This window comes from Micropterus salmoides, unplaced genomic scaffold (genome assembly GCF_014851395.1).
Source record: "Micropterus salmoides isolate LMB-PRFRI ecotype aquatic unplaced genomic scaffold, ASM1485139v1 Ms_hic_scaffold_2646, whole genome shotgun sequence".
Taxonomy (NCBI): domain Eukaryota; kingdom Metazoa; phylum Chordata; class Actinopteri; order Centrarchiformes; family Centrarchidae; genus Micropterus; species Micropterus salmoides.
In genome coordinates, this window is record NW_024041869.1 from 30,607 (window position 1) to 43,103 (window position 12,497).

At 43.6% G+C, this 12,497-nt stretch overlaps 2 protein-coding genes across 2 annotated transcripts; both read right to left on the reverse strand.

The window, feature by feature from the left end:
• Positions 1–398: 398 nt before the first annotated feature.
• Positions 399–2,562, reverse strand: LOC119919278 (ankyrin repeat domain-containing protein SOWAHC-like). The gene has a single exon (XM_038739689.1). The coding sequence runs from the start codon at positions 2,366–2,368 to the stop codon at positions 584–586; it is 1,785 nt and encodes a 594-aa protein (XP_038595617.1). The 5' UTR covers positions 2,369–2,562; the 3' UTR covers positions 399–583.
• Positions 2,563–4,653: 2,091 nt separating this feature from the next.
• On the reverse strand, positions 4,654–12,260 carry LOC119919279 (centrosomal protein of 70 kDa-like). Its single transcript, XM_038739690.1, has 17 exons — positions 12,158–12,260; positions 11,607–11,627; positions 11,112–11,211; positions 10,773–10,896; positions 8,641–8,821; positions 8,356–8,531; positions 8,010–8,069; positions 7,587–7,686; positions 7,422–7,510; positions 7,267–7,344; positions 6,156–6,243; positions 5,881–6,033; positions 5,612–5,764; positions 5,257–5,425; positions 5,055–5,163; positions 4,881–4,960; positions 4,654–4,790 (listed from the first exon to the last, which is right to left on the reverse strand). Exons 1-17 carry the CDS (start codon positions 12,242–12,244, stop codon positions 4,732–4,734), a joined length of 1,827 nt encoding a protein of 608 aa, XP_038595618.1. The 5' UTR covers positions 12,245–12,260; the 3' UTR covers positions 4,654–4,731.
• Positions 12,261–12,497: the final 237 nt, after the last annotated feature.

Sequence of the window (12,497 nt, forward strand, 5' to 3'; positions counted from 1 at the left end):
TGAAATGCCTTGATGCAAAAACAAATTTCCAATGTGTACACACTGTTCCCCTCAGAAGCTTTATTTGGACTATATTGCAACTAGAAAGGGATAAAGGAAGACAGAGCCGTTGATCCTACAGTGAAATATTGAACAAAACTCTTCATTTTTGTTAATTTTATATCTGAAAATGTCTGTTTTGGTGGTGTGAATGTTTTTTTAACTTTGTCGGTTTGCTGCTTACTTTGGCGTCATCAAGGTTTTTTTCACTGGACTTATATTTACATACAAACTAGAAAGACGCGGCCGTTCTAAAACCTTTGACCGGAGTAAATGAAAATCAATGTATGTGACTACTAGCTGTCGATAGGAAGACATCAAGGAAAAAAGGATTTGCTGATTGTTTTACACATTTTGAGATGCTGTATTCAACGCAAAGAATCAGCTGCACCGTAAAAAAAAAAAAAAAAAGAAGCTGCGATTTGTTCTTGTGACCCAGTTTTTCCAATGCAACAAAAAAATTGTCTTTTGCCACATTTCTGCAAAAATTCTGTACCTGTCGACATCCCTGTACACCGTTTCCTGTCCTGTGTCAGTACCGATCTCACCCAAAGAAATGTGTCTTGGGTCTGGACTTGAAGGAACCTTTCGCTGACCCGTCCAGCTCCTCTGAGTCACGGAACGACGTGCTGTGGACAATCTGAGACGTCCTCGCGCGAAGCCTCTGCAGTTTGGGCTTCATCCTGCTGAGCGAAGACTTCCTCCTGAGGGGTTTCTCTCGGGGCTCCCCGTCCACAGAGTCACAGTTACTGGGGTTGAGGAGCCTGAGCGGCTTCAGGTTAGACTGGAGAACCTTAGAGAACCTCCAGCGGCCTCCATCCCTGGGGTCGGCGTTCTCTGACTCAGAACACTCGTATGCTCCTATGATGTCCCGTATGTCCACACTCACGTTGTCAGTGAGGTACTGGCAGGCCTTCCTCCCGCTGTAGTCTCTGATCTCCACATCTGTGTTGTAGGCCCCCACCAGGAGCTTCACCACCTCCATGTGGTTGTGCATGGCAGCGATGTGCAGCGGCGTGTAGCCGGTGTTGGATCGAACATCAACGCTGATGGGAACATTGTGCTGTTTGGCGAAGTTGATGATCAGGGCTATCAGCTCAGGCTTGCCGTGCTTGGCCGCCCAGTGCAGGCAAGTAAAACCGGTGACAAAGTCCTTCCTCAGGACGAGGCTGGGCTCTTGGGTGAGGAGGCCGTACATGCTGCCCCACTCCCCGTCCGAAGCACACACCATCCACTCATGCTCCAGCGGGTCCAGAGCGACTGAGGCCCTGTCGTCGTCCTGGTTGGAGGAAGCCAAGGAAACGGAGTCACTGTCATCCCTGGAGGACAGGTGAACAGAGTTACGTAACACCATGCTCCGCCTCAACTGGGGGGATCTGCTCACCATGACCTTGATGAAGTGTTTGCGGCTGCTTATCGGGGTGATGTTCCCTTCACTCCCAGACAAACTACGCTCATCCAACTGCCGTTCATCCTTCTCTTCGTCTGGCTGCTGCTGTCTGAATCTGTGCTTGGATCCTTTAGTGTTTCGCCGCCTGGTCGCCACATTAATCTGCTCCGCTTCCTTCAGGCCGTCTACTGTTTGAGACTCAGTCTCAACCTGCCGGTCTTTGGGATCGAGTCCAGAGGTGGCCGCGTCTACCTGTCCTGTAATACCAGTTTGTACAGGCCCAGGCAGGGTGAACACGGGTCCCGCTGCAGGGAGAGGCGAAACTTCAATCACTGCAATTTCTGGTATGTCAGGCCCTTTTCCAACACGCTCCTTCTTGGACTCCTTCCTCTCTTTTCGAAAGCTTTCTCTGTTCCCCATCTCACCTGAGCTGCTGCCCACCTCCTCAACTACACAAACAAACTTATGACTCTTACTTTTGTCATCCGTTTTGTCCGGCAAAATGGTTGCAGGAGACAAACCATGCGGAAATGTCACCTGCTTGTCACTTCCGAGACCTGAGGCAGGTGTTACCTGCGGCTGAACGTCACCGCCGGCGGGGCTTTGCGGGGCCGCATCCGCCACTGCGTCATTCCCACTAACCCGCCTGCTGTCTGCGGGATAATAACGGTGAGCTGGCTCCCTATCCGTCCCGTTGCTGACACCCTTCACTGAGCAGCGAAACTTTTTCTTAAGGCAGACATACTTAACTCCACTCTCCGTTTTTACGAAAGCAACGTCGTCAACGTGGTTTTTAAACCTCTCGCGCACAGCCGCCCTCTTCTCAGGCTCCTCGGGGAACACAGCCTTAAAATGCTCAATTAAATCCGTGTTTTTCACTTTGCCCCCTTTGTCCTTCAGAAACCCCAGAATCGCCTCTTGAGTACACTCTGCAGCCATTGTAAAAAAAACTACTAATACGACCACTTTTTAACAGTTTTATCACGCTGTAGCGACGGACATGCTCTCCTGCCTGCCGTAGGCTCCCGTCCCGTCCCGACACATCCACCGAGCTATCCCTCGGTGTAGAAATTAAAAAAGTAGATCCTAACGTTGCCAAAGACTGAGGTCCACCTTTTCTCTGTGTTTTATTTCTACCGTCAGACGCTCTCCGCCTCCTAGGGACTGAATCCACTACCCGGCCGTACCATTTCATTTGTTGGGGGGGGGGGGTTGAATAATTAAAAACGTTATAATTGTTGTTATAAACTTAAAAATTATTGACATGTTTCGACATGATTATGTTTGAAAAAGAATCACATATCACAATGAAACTTTACAAGCTGATACAAACATATAAGCATTTTTTCTTTTTTTTTTTTTTTAATTAGGTTACTTTTTTATGTTTAATTTTTTTTTAATGAGCCTATGCAAATAAGTTATTTCCTCATTAAATATGCACTGATTTGCATATCACACAAATCCATTTTCCAAACACATTTTTCTTTTGTTTGTGATAATATACCAAACAGCCAGACATTTACAGAACGGCTTATCAAAATGGATTTATTCAAAATATACTATATATAATATGTGATGGAGCCCTTTTTCCGTTTTTTGCCATTTTGAGAAAACAGCTGTTAAACTTAGAATAAACATTACTGTTTGTCACATGAACACATCGCTTATAGATATATAGGCTAATTAGGATAAATGAACTAATATTGTGCTATAGAAAACAAACTTTCAAATGATATATGATTTAATATACTCAGTTAAACTTTTAAATGGAAAATGCTAACACAGATGTGCGGTTCATGGACTTGGTATAAAATAGATTATTATAGATAGATTTTAATAGATAAAAAAATAAATTATTAAAGATTGTTTTGTATATTTTATGAAAGTTACAAAATAACTTGAAATCTTAAAACTGACAGAATGAAGCAAAATCATCATTTTGGATTGTGGTACTTAAGTACTAATGCCACACTAAAAATATTCAAGTAAAAGTCCCCCATTGAAAATGTTACTAAAGTATAATCAACAATAAATAAAGTTTTTTAACTGTGAATACAACTGTAAATAAAGGTATGCTACTAAAGTTATGTAACTATAAATATAGTTATACTGCATACTATATACATACAGTGTGATTCACCTTGGACTGGAAACATTGTCTGGTTTGTACTACAGGGAGTTTGTCTTTGTACTTATGTTCAAATAAAGTTTGATAAAAAAATACGTTCTTATCCTACAGGAACCAGAACTCCCTGATTGACCCTCCATTTTAAAAACTGATGTCCAACCCAAAGACTTGTGAGCTCTCCGGTGTTGATGCCATAAGGCAAAAGGAATTAAAAGACAATATCTGGAAAAAGATACCTGATCTTTAAAGGTTGTGGATTCGACTGAATGCTGCTGTACGATAAAATTCACCACAGAGGAGAGCTCGAAGGTCTGCAGGCCGTTAACTCAGGTTGATAGAGGGTTGTGTGGATATCTTATCTGGGTTAGAATCTCAGCTGATGATGAATATTTTAAAAAGCTGATGTTTAAAGGAAAGAGTGAAAAGCACCAGGAAACTCAGCGCATCTTTCTTGTCTAATAGCTCAGCCTGGTAGCGGGCGAGTTTGAGGTTCAGGGGTTGTGGGTTCAATCCTTATGGAGGCTCAGTGAGTTTTGAAGTTGAACTCCTAAAAGAAAAAGTCAAGAGCTCTAAGAAATACAGGTGAAGTGTCTGGTCAGATAGCTCAAGGTGAAAGCACTTCATGGAGGTTCTGGGTTTGATGCTTATCGCGACTCAGTGATTTTTGAAGCGCAACTGCCAGAAAAGAAAAAGTCAAGAGCTCTACGAAAGAAAGTAAAAGTGTCTGGGCCTGTAGCTTGTTGAGATAGCGGCTGGCTTTGAAGTTCAGAGGTTGTGGGTTCGATCCTTATCAAGGCTCAGTGAATTTTAAGGCGCAACTCCTAATGTGAAGTGATAAAAGCGCCCAGAGAGAAGGCGCCATTGTGAAGGGTATTCGGTGGCGTGTTGAGATTGTCTGTGCCATTGGTGCGGCGTCTCTGGGTTCAAATCCCATCCGTTGCCGGTACCCAGATCATCTGAGACATTCCTGAAGTAACAGGGTCGGGGAGGGGCCGTGTCTCTCCCCGGCAGTTCTGAGAGATGCATGCTGGGGGTTATGGCAGGGAAGACCATAAGAATTTTACCCGGCTACACTTCAACATCACACACTGTGCATATGGAGAGTTTAAAGTCTTTTATTAAAAACGAAAATCTAACGAACCACAAACATTACATTTAACAAAGCAGCGTATCATTAGGCAGTTTGTTTCAAAGACTGCAGAGCTGGAAGGATGTCGTCCAGCTGACTCACTCCTGAAACACAAAGCAGAAGATTCAGCCACATGAAGATTCACATTAAGCCCTGTTTATGACATGATATTCAGATTAGTGTTTGATACTTACCCAGAGTCTGTAAAATGTCCATAATGAGGGCATGGAAAGCAGGAAAGAACTCCTCGTGCTGCTTCACTTTGACGATGATGCTGGAAAACAAAAGCAAAGAGAAAGAAAACTTCAGCCCTGCAGTAAAAGCCTTTGATATTCCAGATAATATGTGTGGTTTCTGTGTATGTGAACCTGTCGATGTCAACATCTGCCAGCAGATCATGGAAACCAGCAGCGTGACCCGTGGAGGAAACAAGTCTGGCCACCTGGTTCACCACCTCTGAAGAAGGAGCCCTGCTGTCTGACACAACACCACAAAGAAGCAACTCAGTCATTTCATTCCTGCTGTGCAAACACCCAGCACTGACCGGCTCAGATTCCAGCTGAAGGTTACCTAGCTGTAGCTCATCTCGGAGATTCCTCATGGTGTTGGTCATCTCTCCCAGCCTGGTGTAGACCTCGTTCATACGCGGGTACACTCCGCTGAGGGAGGTCACGTCAAACAGCTTCTGGAAGTGAGACACCATGGAGCCCAGAGTGTATCGAGTGGGACTCCTCAGCACCTAACAGTTAAAACACGTTTAAATACAGTACGTTGCCTGGCTTGTCCTGGATCTGGGTTGATTAGAGCTATAAAAAGGGGCACTTGCAGCAGGTCTTAAAGGCTGCTGCAAGTGCATACGGCCATCAAAGCACCATGGAACGTATTAAACAACACCTTGAGCAAGTAGAACAAAGTAGTGTCCTACTTTCTCATTGTCAGTGGAGGCGTTTTCCAGCATGGTGTCCACCAGCAACATCATGTCCTCCACCTTCACAGCTTCCGCAGCGTTACAGCCACCGTGAGACGGCTGCCAGGGCATCAGCCTGTCACTCAGTTTGTTTAAACCCTGCTGCAGATCCTGCCAATATACACATATGAAAAGAAAGGTAAAGGTAGAAAATCTGGAGACGCATTCTGAATGATCAGCAAGAAGCTCGCTTAGACTGGGGTGAAGATACTGATAGTGGCGTTTACCTTTAGTAGGTGGAGCTGCTGGGCCCAGACTTCCAGAGAGGGGAGGAGAGTCTGAAACTCAGCCGGCTCCAAACCAACAGAAGAGGGTTTCTGTCTGTGCAGTCGTAACGGAGCGCTGGGATTGGTCACAACAGCACTGATCTCATTCAACAGCTGGAATTCAGGAGAAGTAGGAGAAGTGTTCAGTTAGGAAATCATATTTTAGAAAATGAGGGTTGAACCCCAGTAGAGAGAAGACAGGAAACCTTCCTTGTGGAATCAAACAGTATGCTTACATGGTGATAATGGCCACACAGGCCGGCCTCCCTGGCTTGGTCACTGATGCTCTCACTGGTCTCAGTTGTGTCGTCTTCTTTAGGCAATCTGCAAAAATGGGTGGTGCTTCTGATTAAATCAGTCCCTGGACACTTACAATCCAATAGTTAAAGAGTTTGGCCCTTCATTCACTTGCCCAGTGCGGCAAATATGTTCACTGTGCTTTAAAAAGCTTAAGAACAGGTTGGGCTTACGACCCCTTTAGCAAAATCTACTTGTCACAGCTTATAGGCACTTTAAATATCCTTCATTAACACTTCGAATGCCATTTGTTTCATATGCGCTAATTGTTTTAGTGTTGCAGACGAGAGCACCCTGTACACTAGAAAGCAGCAAACTGCAGTATTTCAGAATAACCACAGACGGTAAAGTAAATTTCAGATATATACCATTTTCAGGAATAAAGTAATGAGTTAACAACTTCAAGTTATTCTGTACCAGTGGAAATAAATGAAGCCTTGAAAGTTGATGTCCCAACCTTGGAACAGCCTGTGTTAATACACTCTCAGAAGCTTTGTTTGTGCAATATTGCCACTAAAAAACTAAAAATAAATGAGGGAAGACAGAGCAGCTGGTCGTCAGTTGATCCTACAGTGAAATAATGAACAAACATACTTAATTTAATTGTTAATTTTATATCTAAAAATGTTATTTTTTTTGACCGGTAGAGTGCATGTAAAATAATAAAGATTTATGTTTCAGGAACTAAGAATCTATAGGAATAATAAACAGTTATGTTTCTGAAATTTCTGACATTAAATACAGTGAATGGCCATCTTCCTTTCTTTTAACTTGGACAAAAAAAAAAAAAACAAACAAACAGTGAAAGCATAAATTTTAAAACATTTTTTTTAAAGAAACCTCCACAAAAAAAACCTGGAATACGTCACAACTTCCAAAACTCAAAGCTATGACAACCAAGCCATAATAATAAGTGGTATTCTTATTTACATGGTAACACAACCACACCTGAAGGCATCATGCATCTGATACACAGATATAGCTGCCCTCCTCACATCTTGGGCACAGCGAGTAGATTTACAGCAGTCTTTCACTCACTGGTGTTCCTACCTTGTGTTATTTTGTTTGTGTAACCCCTCCAAACGGCGGAGCTTGTGTTTGTAGATCTTCACTTCTCTGAGTGTCGGCCTGCGCAGATGAACACAGTCGGCATGAATACTGATACGCCGGCACATGCACTTGCTTCAAGCTGGATGAACACGCACCTTGTCTGCAACTCTTGCTTCAGGCGCTCCGTCTCCCTCTTTAGCTCTTCTATCTCAGCTTTGCTTTCCTTTTGCTGTTCTTGGTACGCCTGAAGAAACGCAAGAGTGTTACCTGCGGCTTCAGGGGAAACTACTTTGAAAATAAATAAACATTTCTCACGGTACCTTCAGAATGGTTTTGAAAGATGGAGTAACATTACTGGACGCCTTCTTGATTCTTGTCTGATGAGCCACTTGAGATCCTTCTGGTCGTCCTTTCACAGATCTGGGGTGAAAATAAAAAGCTTAGCAGAGCAAAAAAAACAAGTTAATCGGATTTTGTTCAGAAATTTTTGTTATTTCTTCCTGCCTCAGTTGTAATCTTGCTATTTTTTAGATTTATTGCCCTTGTTGGGCTGGGAATCACTGCTCTAGCATACTAGTGACTAACACAGTGTGCTTGACAGGATGCAGCCAGCGTAAACACAATGCCAGGTTGATCTGGGCTACAGTGAGCCAACAAAGGCAGCAGTCCACTGAACTACGCCACCTGCCACTACAGCCTCATAATATTCTACTCTGAAGCCAGTGTTTGAGAAGCACGCTTACCTGAGCTCATCCATCATCTGAGTCATTTTAGTTTCATAGAAGTCAATCACATCCAACACCCTGCAGACAGAAGCACCAGAAAACAAGTAGCAATCAACTCAATCACAGACATCTGTCTGAGGAAGTCTGCATGATGCATTTGAAAGCTGGGGAAAAAGCGAGTAATTGGACCTTAAGGTACAATTTCTGCAAACATTGTGTCCGACTCTCCTAGCCCCACGCCTCACATACTTCATGCTGCCATAGCCTAATGCAACCAATACTAACAAAAGAATCAATACCTTTGATAAAATCACCATGTGCTCATATTTTACAAGCCAGCAAAGAGAAGATATCATGTTCTTACTGCTGGTCTGCTGCGGAGTTCTGCTGGCTGACTTTGTTGCAGATGCGCTGGAAAGTCTGACTCTGTTGAGCCAATCGTCGCTCTTCTTCTTTGACGGTGAAATAAAGTTTCCTCTGAAGCTGAGCTGCCTCCTCCCTCTGTTTAGACAGCTTCTCCTCCAGAACCTGACACAGCTTCTAGAAAGATAACATTTCCCAAAATAATGAATCATATATGTATCCGGTGTGTACAAACTGAGCATCATATCTATATCTATCTATCTTTCATGTAAGTCTGTTGACATACCTGTGCTTCTTGTTTTTCCTGCTGCAGCTGTTGGGTGTGGCTGTGCTGCTGGACAGCCTTGCCGAGGTAGCGGTCCTCAAGGTCCTGGACTCTGGTCTTTACCACGTCCAGCAGCCCCTCCAGCTCTGCGGCCCTCTGAGACTGCTGAGCTGCTCGACCCATGTGCTCATGAACCTCCTCTCTAAACACACATACACAGAAAAGGTTCACTCTCAAAATGCAACAAGTTAGTCGTTACTATTTATTATTCATCGTATCTGTCTGTAATAAGTCATTTTATTTTAGGTTGCCATTTTAAAAACTGGCCAAGGACAATGGATGAAAAACTGTCTCATTTACAGTTACTTTGCTGTCAAATAAACAAATATATGACAAAATGAGACATTCGGTGCAAACTGTCGGTATTACGCAGTTTAAAAGAGTACTCCCAAGATCTACTAATGTGCTTCCATGAATACGGAGGACTCACAAGAGCCAAATTGAAGAGCACATAATGTGATTTACTAATGGTGATGTAACCCAAGAGGCTTCTAACTACAGTATTTCATCTGACTAAATGACTGAAATACGACCGTAATACAGTCAGCTGGTTTCCCTTTCGTCACTTCATACCTGCACTGAGCTGTAGCACTCAGGAGGCGCATCTCTGTGATACTCATCTGATGCTGATGAGATTAGATGACAGGAGGACAGGTGGTCGACACACACTACATATCCATTATTAAATAGATACACCTGCAGTAATCCATGCTGCAGGCATGTATGCACTGGAGCATTCCCTCAGCTGTGCTTCCACCGTTTTACTTCACTTTGAATTGTTTCATACATTCCAGGACGAGGACATGATGGAGTCTACATACTGCTATTGCCAACATGGCGCTGCAGATGGCTGCCTCTGTGTTTTAGCGCACGTTGTTAAAATTCAGTTTCCCCAGACTAGAAACCTAAAGGCCCCCACTCCATTAACAACCTGGCCTGCTATTGCTTTGAAAGACAATAGGACAGTTCTGACACCAGCCCCCGTGACCCTCGATCACCTCCCTGAGCAGGGACCTGGGGCCTCCATCCAACCTGAAGCACTGTGCCGATCAGCTGCCTCAGATATTCAAAGGCTTCTTCAACATCTCACTGGGTACATGCCATGTGCCAGCCTGTTTAAAATCCTCCACCATCATCCCGTACTCAAAAAAACAAGGACCACAGGACTTAACGACTATAGAGCCATCGCAGTTCATCAACAGAGCCAACAGGTCTGAAGATGATGCAGTTAACGTGGCCCTTCACTTCATCCTCCAGCACCTGGACTCCAGAGGAACCTACGCCAGGATCCTGTTTGTGGATTTCAGCCTTCAACACCATCATCCCGGCTCTGCTGCTGGACAAGCTCTCCCAGCTGACTTCTTGTCTGACAGGACGCAGCACATGAAGCTGGGAAGACGTGTCTCTGACTCTCAGAACACAAGCACTGGTTCACCAAAATGCTGCATTCAGTTGCAACTCCAGTAACCAGCCCGTCAAGCTCCTGAAGTTTGCAGATGACACCACCCTCATTGGGCTCATCTCTGGTGGGGATGGGTCCGACCACAGGTGGGAGATCGACCATCTGGTGACCTGGTGCAGCCAGAACTACCCGGAGCTCAATGCTCTGCAGACAGTGGAGATGATTCCTACTGATTTCAGGAAGAGCTCAGTCCCACCCTCCCCCATTACTATGTGTTCCGCTTCCTGGGCACAATCATCTCCCAGGACCTTAAGAGTGAGCTGAACATCAGCAATAAAAGATGTATGTTTCCAGTAGCTGTACAGTCACATCCTGTAAGTGTTTGTAGGCCTTATTAACATGTGCCTTGCACTGCTGCAATTAAAATGTCTGGGTTATTTCTCTGAATGGAAGACAAAGTGAAGTAAGGTGCCTGCATGCCTTCATCACGACATCCATGCAGATTCAAACCCTCTAAAAACCTTACATTTTTAACCCCCGCCGTTTTTTCCATTCACCACCAATGAACACGCCACTGTTTTGGGCAAAAGGTGGCAGTGATTAATGAAACAGATGGTCCAGGAGGTTGGTACTTAGTATAAAGATCAACATATCTGAGGGGAATGAGTGACTGCCTCATTGTTTGACTTACTTGAGTTGGTTGTTAGCCTTGATGAGCTCCTGGATGAGGGTCTGCCTTCTCTCAGAGTCTGTGAGCATCGTCCTCAGAGTCGTCCTGATCTCACCAGCTGACTTCTTGTCCAGCAGAACCAAATCTAAGGACACATGAGGAGTCACGGGACCGAGAGGCTTCACTAATGAGTATAAAACTCAAGCTTCCCAAAGCCAAATGTACAGTATGCAGACAAGAATAAACTACTGAGCGAGAAATGCTACAAAGAAGAAAATTAGTTATTTCCTTCAATTAATTTAATTAGATCTTATTTAGAAATTGATATTTTGGCAAGGAATAAGAAGCACTGACTCTTACCCGAAAGGCTCTTATTCTCTAAAGGATCTGCAAAATGCACTGGCTTAAAACCATGATGCTGCATAAGTTTATTCACTTCATCCCACTCTACTTGCTCCTGCTGCAACAGAGACAAACACAACCCATCAGAACAACATCACATCAGTTTGAACCTGGTAAAGACATCTGAGCTCTACCTGGAACTGCCTGCAGGTCCACAAATAAACATATGTCTTATTTCTTGATTGCAAAAAATGAGCTGTCCCTCTGTCCATGTCCATTCTTAAAAGTCCTCCACTCCGTGCAAAATTAGCAAGAGCATCGTTGTTATCATTGCATCTTGGGTGCCTCCTTTCAAAACCAACAAGTGATCAAGTTTCTGCAGCTCCTGCTGCGGAGAAACTGCCACTTCAATGAATGAAAGGCGATCCACTTACTCCTACATGATCTCTCTGAACCCCTCCCCTCCACACACAAGCCTCTATATTAATGTTATTTTAGTCAGTGTTGACTTACCTGCTCCATCGTTTCACCCCACTGCAGGAAATAAAACGATATGCACGGCGTTAGAGTTAGTAGTGACTTCCAGTTAGTACAGTATTAAGTTGATGCGGATCTCAATTTAAAAAATGGGCAATTTAAAGATGACAGAATGTCTCTAACAAAAAAAACAACTTCAAATTAAATAAATAATACCATTTATGAATCTTGAAGTTATTGCGGTAAATTCGGCATAGAAGTAGTTAACCGAGCAAGCATTTTTAATTTATTAAAATAACATTAAACTGCCTAATATTCAACAGTGTTTTTAAAGCGCTCTCGAAAAGGAACAGAAATGACAGGCACTAAATTAGCTAGATTTCATAATGCAGTTCCTCCACAAATGGCCCATTAACGCCCAGTAAGTACTTAAATATATCTGCAACCAAGTAACATTAACTTTTTCAACTTTAGAGGTCGGTTAATTTAACGTCAGCTAAAAAGCTATCGTTAACTTCCACCTTCTAGCTGTGAATGTGTTACTGTTAGCAGACTTTTAAAAGTAAAGATGCGGAGAGGTCGGTTACCAATTGTTGGTAGTTTTCTGAAACTGCAAAACAGCAGATGGTTTCACCGCAGCTTCTATTTACTTTACATTTACGCCTCTTCCGCATCTTCCGTCATTCAAACAAGTGCGCGCTGACGTAATCATACTAAACCAATGGGAGTGGGTTAATTCTTCTTCTTCTTCTCTGTGTTTGTTGGCGAGTCGCAAACTAACTTTAAAGGTTCATGCCGCCACCTACCGTGTCAGTGAGGAGATTCATGGCTTTGTGTCAGAATCAGAAATACTTTATTGATCCCCGAGAGGAAATTCAGGCTGCTTACTTTTCATATCAAGATATTAAGAAATAAATATAGAAAATT

What these genes read in the sequence shown, in the direction of transcription:
- LOC119919278 (XM_038739689.1), bottom strand. Translation starts at nt 2,368, where the DNA reads ATGGCTGCAGAGTGTACTCAAGAGGCGATTCTGGGGTTTCTGAAGGAC.
- LOC119919279 (XM_038739690.1), bottom strand. Translation starts at nt 12,244, where the DNA reads ATGCGGAAGAGGCGTAAATGTAAAGTAAATAGAAGCTGCGGTGAAACC. An exon ending in AAGGCTAACAACCAACTCAA is followed by an intron (nt 8,822 to 10,772) that starts GTAAGTCAAACA and finishes ATGTGTGTTTAG; the next exon opens with AGAGGAGGTTCATGAGCACA. An exon ending in AGCAGCTCCACCTACTAAAG is followed by an intron (nt 5,765 to 5,880) that starts GTAAACGCCACT and finishes GTATATTGGCAG; the next exon opens with GATCTGCAGCAGGGTTTAAA.